General features: G+C 52.0%; 1 protein-coding gene across 2 annotated transcripts; it reads right to left on the minus strand.

Moving 5' to 3' along the window:
- Positions 1-151: 151 nt before the first annotated feature.
- DERL3 (derlin 3) lies at positions 152-9,072 on the minus strand. 2 transcript variants are annotated; one of them, XM_034790699.1, is made up of 7 exons: positions 8,863-9,072; positions 6,863-6,928; positions 6,068-6,141; positions 5,338-5,431; positions 2,115-2,310; positions 1,414-1,504; positions 152-827 (listed from the first exon to the last, which is right to left on the minus strand). In XM_034790699.1, the coding sequence occupies exons 1-7, from the start codon at positions 8,953-8,955 to the stop codon at positions 704-706; spliced, it is 738 nt and encodes a 245-aa protein (XP_034646590.1). In that variant the 5' UTR covers positions 8,956-9,072; the 3' UTR covers positions 152-703. The 2 variants fall into 2 exon arrangements, with proteins under 2 accessions (XP_034646590.1, XP_034646592.1); XM_034790701.1 differs by having other exon boundaries at positions 6,863-6,960; positions 8,863-8,993.
- Between the last annotated feature and the right edge of the window lie 232 nt (positions 9,073-9,304).

Below are 9,304 nucleotides of genomic sequence, written 5' to 3' on the forward strand. Positions count from 1 at the left end.
GTGCACTAGTCTAGGTCTTCCCTTGGTTTGAGCAGAATTTGAAATAACTTGCACCTAGGAATGAAGCCCTGCCTGAGGGCCAGGGCCTAAGTACTAACTGTTCTAGATAACAGCCCTGGGTGCCTCTTGCCCTACCAGGCACAGCTACACCTTTGAAAAATATAAATTTTAATGTAAAGAAGCTGGGAGAATGGAAGGGGAAGGAGCAGAACCCAGGCAATGAGCCATTCTCCAGTCCTGGGGGGGGGGGGGGTGTACACATTACTACAGCTGAGTGAGACCTAGAGCATCAAGCACCTCCATGGCACAAGCAACAACTGGAGCCTTGTGGGAAGGAGGGCGTACCAGTGGGTGTACTGAGGAGACAAGTGACTTGGCACACAGCATAGCTGTAGCAGAACTAGACTAGGAAGAACATTTGAGGCCCAGGGTGCTATGGGATGTACTGTAGCCAGGGGCCAGCCTCCACCCTGTCCCTACACCACTTCTGTACACCCACATCTACATCACTCCCTTCAGTTTGTAAATGACACTCCAGAGAACAACTTGGGAAATAGGTTATCCCCAGGGAACACTGAGATGTTAATACAGACTAATCTAGTGACTGGAGCTGTTCTTCAGACACCATCTGTCCATGGCACAGTATCAGTCCAGCAGGCAGGAGAAGAGTTCGGTCACATGGGGGAGAGCAGGTTCTCCCCCACTATTGAGGTGGCGGTTGCTGCTGCTGGTTCTGGTCTTGGTCAGCAGCTGGCTGGTTCGCTGACTGATCCTCAGGAAGGGGGTTGTAGTTGGGATCCTCTTCAGGAGTGTCAAATACCAGCTTCCTGGCAGGGAACAGGCCCACCCCCAAAAGAAGTGAACAGTAAGAATAAGGTGTGAGAGGGATGAAAGCCACCCCCATCCCTCCTAGGAACCCAACCCACTCTCAGGGACAGCCACATGTACTGCACTGGGGGGCTTCCATAGTGCCTAGTTTTCAGCGGAGTCAGGGAAACAGCAAATGCATTGCTGGCTGCCCTCCCCCCTGACTTGATCCAGTTATCCGTGCACGGTACTTAAGTTCTCAAGCCTGGAGCTGCCCTCGTGCCATGATACCTTATTGCTCAAGTGTCCAACAAGGACCACTTCTTTCCCTAGGAAACTTGACTCCCAGTAACAGGGGGGCCTGAGTCAGAGCGTGTACAGATAGCCAGTTAGGATAGTAGTTTGAGGCATGTGGTGCTTTCCACAATAGAGAGGGTGGAAGGTGGACAGCTGTCAGTGTTTGCACAGGCTGGCTATGAACTAGCCCGAGTGGGGCTGAGGGTGTTTCCCAGCACCGAGGCAGGTTAGCTATTTTGTTATGAAGAAAACCCTTGGACGTGGTGATGATACACTGGACCCAGGAAAGACGACTAGAATTTCACTTACAGGAAGCCTGGAGTGAGCAGCAACTTCTTCCCTCCGGGCTGGTTGGGAAAAACATCTTCAAGGAAGTAATAAATGTGACCCACTGCAATTCCTGTAGAGAAGATGAAGGCAGACGTGTTACCCTCAGACATGCCTCTTCCCGGGGGGCGGGGTGGGGGACAGCTAGCTAGCTGCTCACTGATGTTCTGAGACAGGAGAAAAGCTACCTGTAAGCAGCTGTCCCAGGAGACAGCTGCATTGCCTCTGCATACCCAGTTGGGAGAGCCCTGCATGAGTCACCACTGTGTGTGTTGGGGGGGGGGGGGTCACCTTTAGCAAGGGCCATGGCTGCAGAGAACTCTTAGGGTATGAACTGGGAGGGCAGAAGGAATGGGGCATGAGTGTCAGCTTAGAGCTCATTTTCTCCCCACCCCCATTACTGAAGAGCCAACTGGGGCATTCATAGATGGCACCATTCAGGCTAGTTGTTGGTGCCTCATGGACACACTACACAGGTGCTATACAAAGTGCACTTAGTTAAACAGCGAGACTGAACTTGTGTGTCTGGCAATCAGACTAGGCCAGCTGTACTCCTCTGAGAAAGGGCATGCCACTACCACGGGTGAACCCAGGCCACGGGATGTAAACCACTGGGGTCACAGCTGGGAGAGCTGTACGCACACAGAAGCCACCCTTCCTCCGGGCACCCAGTGTCCTCTTACCCAACAAATCAATGATGATGGAATTGCCCAGCAGCAGAGAGAATCCCATCAGAACCCAGGGCAGGAAGGGGGCCTGGAAGTTAAGAAGCCCAAAGAAGTTCATGCGGATGTAAGGGTTCCTGCGGCTCCACACGTACACCAGCATGATGGTGAAAGCCTGGCCCAGGAAGAAGAGGCTGGCAAAGAGGCCGAAGAGCTGAGAGCTACAGAGTCAAGGAGAACAGCACGTTCTGCTTAGGCTACAGACCAGAGCAGCAGGACAGAAGATGCGACAATCTCATAACCCCCTGACAAATACCTCAAGTTCTGACAGATTAGATAGATACTTGGGCAGCTGCCTAGGATTCCCGTGTACTGGAGTCAACTACATAAGTGATCGTACACACCAATCCCTCTGCCCAGGCCTACCTCCTCTTCCCCCAGTAGCAAACCATGCATTGGATCAGTGTCATTTACACCTCAGCTACTCTGTGCTCGTGGCAAGCAGGGGCTGCGCACCCTCACATCTGCAGCGCACATGCCCCTTCCCTTTCCCAGGACACTGACCTCCCCTGCAGCAGAGGACAATATCCCCTACACTGGACATCGTTTTTCTTTAACGAACTCAGAGAAGTGTTCCATAGCCGGGAAGAGACATGAAACAGCCTGGTACAATAATTAAGGCTTCATCACTAGGCGTTAAGCTTCCAGGGGTGTTACTATAGCCGAAAACCTCTGTGCAAGATGAGAAATTGGACATGAGAGGTCCCTTTGGACCTAGGCCTCGTATGAATCTGTGAGCAGGGCCTGTCTGGATGCAGCTAACATGGACACCAAAATGAGTGGACAAGTCACCAGGTATATCCTGCAGAAGTTCATCCCTCTCCCGTGCATGGGGTCAGCCCCCCATACTCACCCCTCCGTAACAGTGCCTGCAACAGGAATTAGTCAGCATGCCATTCTGCTGAGGAAGAGTGCTTTCCACCCCAGGGCAGGCATAGCACAAACCGCTGTTATTCCCTTGGAAAACCACCTGGCTCTTCAGGAGCAATGTCCAAACTGATGTTTATTGCTGCTACGGTAAGTGTCCAACCTGCTCAGCTCACAGGAGAACCATATTTTGTAAATTCTCTCCTGTAAATCTGCAGAGCATGAACTTAGTGTTAGTGGAAGCAGCTTGACTGACAGCAGGGAGCCCCAAGCCCTCTATGAAATCCTTAGAGGCAGCAGCAGGACTGTTCATTAGCCCCTCCCCATTGCTCTGAAGGGCGTGGTTCTAATATCACCGTGATTCAATACTTCAGCAAAAGAGCTCCAAGCACTTTCCAAGGTGGGTAAGTAGAATTATCCTGCTTTCCCCCAATGGGGAAGCTAGCAGAGAGAGGTCAGCTTGCCTAGAGTCCCAGTGAGTCAGTGCTAGATCCTGAAATAGAAGCCATCTCCATCCACTCCATGAACCATGCCCTACCCACAAGACCAAGCTGCCTTCCAAGGCTGTGAGGGATAGGAGATCAGTATCCATGCCAAACCCTTCCTTGCTCTTTGCTGAGGATGCCAGTTAGTGCGACACAGTGGTTTTCATTACATGGACACTGGTGCGGTGGGATCTGGACTGAGAGGAAACTTGTCTTCAACAGTTTGAACCACCAAACTGTTTGGTCCTCTGAACCACCACCAGAGGATTATAACTACTATCCTGGGCTAGGTCTGAATGGCTGCCCTAGAGAGAGAGATTCTGTATCTCATTACAACGGTTAGGCGCCAACCAACTCCTTAAAGTTAAGTTTCATGTTTTGAGCACAAGAGGTGGACCTGACATGTATCAGCATCCAAGCTGATCACACTTGTCCTCTGCAAGAGAGTTCTGTCAAAGATAAACCGTAACCTCTTCTCAATTAGAGCTTTCCCTGGAAGGGAGATGAGTGGGTTGTTTCTAACATGCCAATGGTCCTAAGGCCTAGCTGCGGGTTTGCAGAGGTGAGATTGCTTCACAATCATTTTCTCTGCTGTGCTCAGGGGCTCTGACACAGTCTTGGCAGGTCAAGAGCGTGGACACCACAGATGCGTTAGCATTTGCCTAGCTAAGCACTTATAGACATGCACCAGGATGTCGGAGTCTGCTCAGTATTTGCATATGAAAATACACACAGCTTTAGGGAAAGCACATCTTCTGATGCTGCTAGTTTCCATCTGGACACGCATTTAACACCCTTCTCTGAGTGCACCTTGCAACAGATGGCAGCGGCTTGTCTGCAGAGGGAGTCTGTCGTCCTTCCCAGACATGTTTCTCTTACTTTAAAATGGTGCCAAAGCATAAAACAATGTTCACACTAGGTACAAAAATCAGAAGTAGCCCTGGTCATGCCCATGAGCTATAACACCACAGCTCAGAGCCTTATGGTACACAATCTGTTAAAGATTCAGGGCCAACCTGTCTTCAGCTACATACATGCAGCTCCTTGGCCAGTCCCACACACTCTGGGAGCTTGGAGCTAAATGTTTTAATGGCTGCTGTTTTCTCTAAATTAACCACATTCCGGTGTGAGCTGTTATTGTGCAGTAACCACCCCTACTTCCCCTCCCTTCCCTGAGATAACAACATGGATCAGTGTAGAGATATGGGACTAGGAACCTCAGAGCTCAGTAGGGTTACTTAAGGTTTTCACTTAATCTGGGAAGAGCTATATGGCTCCATTTCTGGCTAAGCCTACTGATCGGACAGCTTCCTGCATCCATGATTATACAACATCCCGCTCCCGCCCAATTATATGTGACTCCTCCAGAGACATCAGAGCTCCTGTGGTCAGTGGAAGACACAAAAGTCAACTTTTTGTAGCTGGAGCATAAATCTTAGACGAGTCCTTTCAGGGCCTGGTGAGTATGAACAGTGTATAACAAAAGGAATTAGCCTGGGGAGTTGCCAGCCCACTATTTGAGAGCCTGCACAGACAGGCTGGTGTACGTGAGAAGAGCCATCCCAGTAGCAGAGACTGCATCTGTCAGCCAGGTGGCGCCAGGGTTTGTCTGCCTTAGGAAACATGCGCCTCACATCCTGCAGGCCAAGTTTTGCCACTCTAGGCAGCCATCTGTTCTACTTTATGGTAAAGCCAACCAGAACATAGAGAGGCATACAGAAGAGCTTAAGAAGGTCCTTGGTACAAGGAGTCAGTGGACAAGCAGCCTATTCACAGAGTATCATAGGACAGCAGCCCAGAGGGCCATGACCAACTCAAACAAAGGATACTGTCATGAGAAATCCCCCGAAGAGAAACATGAAGACAAAGTCCGCAGTCCTTCCCCGAAAGGAACCTTCCTCTAGCATTCGGCAATATCTGTACCTGAGAGCAGGAAACAAGAGGGTTTGCAGTATAGGAAACTTAACAGCTGGCTGCCCTGCATCACTGGCTGAGCCACAGGGGTTTGCCGAAAAGCTCCCACAAGAGGTTTCATTAGAGGAAGCTGCCAGCCAGCTGCCCAAGTCCCCGAGCCAGAGCAGTGAGATTCGTCTTGTGTTACCAGACTCAGGGAAAGAGCAAGTCACCGCTGTCCAGCATGGCTGCAGAAACCACCCTGCACTGGCAATGGACAGCACAATTACAGGAGCTAGTATAACTCTGTAGTCTCTGGTGGCAGCTAACATTGCCTGTCTCACTGATACCACACTAGGCATTCCTCAAGGGGGGCTGCCCCAGCCAGACAGGTACTTTGGATGGCAGAGTGAATGAGTGATGGGCTAGCTGGATCTCTTCAGCAGTGAGCTTGGCCATCTCCCATCCCAAGACACCAACAGGCTCTGGAGCGACCCTGTCTGGGAACTGACTTTTCAGTTCTGACTGGCGGAGACTTGAGGAAGGGGAACTCTACAGCCCAGCCCTGCTGATGAGACAAGCCAACTAGATCAGGAAAGTGGGCAAGTGGAGAGTCATATTTAAAACTAAAAGGGAGCAGAAAGTGCTGCTGATACCAAAGGATACAAAAATATCATGTTGAAAAAGAAACTGAATCCCAAGGGCCCAAAAAAGAGGAAGTTGGTGATCAGCCTCCAGATCTGCAAGAGAAGAGACAGGAGAAGAACGAGATGGACAGCCATATCTCTTCCCCAGTTTGGAAGGCCCCCCACACCTGGGTGCCTCCATACAGCCATTTACCCTGCTAGGTAATCACCCTCCCAAAACCAGATGCTGGTATGACCCACCTCCTGTGGATTCCATCTACCCTCTCAGAACCAGACAGTCTTTCCTCCTTGGTGAGTAATATTTCTACACCTTCCCCAAGGGAAGGGACAACTTATGATCCTATCACCCAAGGCAAGACTCCTTTCTAAGGGAGAGCTTCCCCAATCCAGCCCCAAGAGACTAGATGGTCATAAATTTCATCCACCATTCTTCTTGAAAGGGGACTGGAGTGACAGTCTTAGTAGGATCTGAGTAAAACAGGAAAGGGACCTAAAGAACCCACTGTGGCGTGGGGCAGAGAAGGGTGGGGAAAACACTCCTGTCTGACTATAGCCCCGCCTCCACAGCTTCTGCTAGTGGGAAGAAGTCCCACAAGGCCCAGCGGCCACTTTGACCAACAGACGGAGCACAAGAGAGTATCTGGAATAAAGAAGCTCCTCCAGGCCTAGAAGGGCTCCTTGTGATAAGGAAAATAGGGAAGTTGGGCTGGCCTGCTGGCTCCACCTCCAGCTCATGGAATCTCTGGATTATCAGGCTAGGAAGAGAGTGAAGGACTCAGTGGAAAATTAACCCCTTATAAGAAAAGAATCTCACCTGGAACTTTCTGAAAATCAGATCTGGGTTGAAATACAGCTGGAAAGGGGTGATGAATTCTAATTGCTGCAAGAAATCAAGAGAGCGACCATTTAACCCTGGAGTGAGACAGGAGAAGCAGGTCATGCTGCACTTAGTGTTGTTTATACAGCACCCAGAGTATGCCAGACTTTGCCCCAAGAAACTTGCCACTTAATTTTACACACGATGCCATGCATGAGAGCATCAAGTGATGCAGTGAGGGACGAGGAGGACAAAGGACACAGCGGTTAGGTCACACAGCTACTCAGGGTTGTTATGCAATAACGATGGTTGACAAACCAAGGTAGTTTTTTATTTTTGGGAGGGTGGAAGGGAAGGAAGTTGGCATATAACATCAGGCAAGGTTGGAAGCAGGAAGCTGGAGGGAAAGAGGAATGGGGCCAGGACAGACACAAAGCAGCAGAGGAACAAGGGAAAGAATCAGCAGACAAATGCAGGTGGAATGGTCAGAATCTGTTTCAATGGGAGGATCTGTGTGCAAGCAATTTGGAGCAAAGGCGGAGTTTGCTGGAGACCGAAAGAACCCTGTCACTGGGGGAGTGGAAACGTGGGAAGTGTTTTCAGTGGGGAATGAGCCACTTGCTACATAAATGGAGCAGTCATTCTCTTTTGTTTTTTTGCTGTGCATGCTGCTAGACTTGTATCTGTTGCTTTCTGAGCCCCTTGTTATCATCCTCTGATGCTCTTTATTCAAGCAGGTAGCACCTGGTTTCTGATTTCGGGTGAACACTATATGTCCGTGTATAGAATCGTAGAACTGGAAGGGACCTTGTGAGGTCATCTAGTCCAGTTCCCTGCACTCATGGCAGGACTAAGTATTATCTAGACCAGCCCTGACAGGTGTTTGTCTAACTTGTAGTGTGTAAGGGGGCAAAAACATCAGCCCTCACAAACACATCCTACCTGCCATCCCATGGAGGACATTAAATGCCACCTCTGACAATACGGCTCATTCCAACCCCTACCCAGCAAGGTAAGAGGTGGTCATTTGCAAGGATGGTTCAGGGAAGACATGGTGAGCTGCATACATGACTACTGAAGCATCTACTCCTAGCAGAGTCTGGACTCAGAGAGCATTACAGATATTGCACCCTGGCTGAGGGTCAAACTTATTTCACTGACAGCTGATGGTGGGAAAGAAAGAGTGTGTGCTGTAGAGAAAATTAGAGCAAATTATGCAAGTGCTGAGAGCCAGAATGCAAGCCCACCAATCCCACTATTAGCAGAATTTAGCCTCACACTAGGGAATAAGCTCTAGAAAAAAAGTTGAAATTCTTGTTGCTCTTTAATTTTTTGATGGATCCCTGCCACGGAAAGGAAACAAGAAGCAGGCAAACCCACAAACCAAATGTCCAGCTCCCGGACACACAGTCTGACTCCCTCCCTAGCACTGGAGAGAGGAGCACAATGAACAGGGACCAGCCTCAGCCCAAATCACCCCCCAGTCCTTCCCAGTGCGCACGGCAGAGAAAACACAGGACCGGTCACTGGAAAGGAGAATCCAAGGGGCCAGGCCTGCTGCAGGGTCGGGTCGGGCCGGGCTCGTTAAACGGGGCAGGCTGGGGAGTGTGAACAGCCACGGAGCGGTTAAACCCTCGCGTTGGGCTTCGTCCTCAGTGCGCCTGGCCAGACCCCGAACTAGCGGCGCGAGCGATCACCCCCATAGACCGCCCACGGGCTCCAGTCCCAGGGCACCCGCACAGCAAACCCCCGTCCTCAGGGCGCCGGCCTGAAACATGTCAGAGCCCGGAGCCCGTGTCCACACTGCAGCGCGCACGTGGGCAGGGGCGGGCGGCTGTAGGCCCCCCGGGGGGAGAGGGAGACAGCTGGGCAGGGCCGCAGCGAGCTCCCGCAGATGCCGTCCAGCGGAGACCCCGCCTCCCCCCGGGCCGCCTGGGACCCGCAGCCCGTCCTGGTGCCCAGGGGACCTGGGAGCGGCCACCGCGCGCCCCCCTTACCACGGCGGCGGTGGTGAGCACGCAGGCGGTGGTGTAGGCCCGCGTCACGGCCGGGATCCCCAGGTACTCCTGCGTGAAGCCCTGATAGGCCATGGCGCCGCCCGGGGAGCCGGGTCCGGGGCAGCGGCGGCAGAAAACGGCGCTACGGCCCCTTTAACGCAGCCCTACGGCCGTAGCGACAGAGGCACGCTCAGCCCCACCCCCAAGCCTCCGCTCGCCAATCGCTGCGCCAGAGGGAAGTGACAGACAGCGCTGACCAGCCAACCACCGCCTGCCACCCGCCTCCCCAACCCGGAAGAAACTCGCGCTGACTCTAGGGGACTAGAGCGGGTAGCGGCGACAGACCAATCACTGGGAAGCGCAGCTCTGTGGGGGTGGGACAGAGCAGAGAGTGAGGAGGCCCGGAGCCAATGGGAGGGCACGAGTCCTGCCCCTCTTCTGA

The sequence above is a fragment of the Trachemys scripta genome, chromosome 15, assembly GCF_013100865.1.
Source record: "Trachemys scripta elegans isolate TJP31775 chromosome 15, CAS_Tse_1.0, whole genome shotgun sequence".
Classification (NCBI taxonomy): Eukaryota; Metazoa; Chordata; order Testudines; family Emydidae; genus Trachemys; species Trachemys scripta.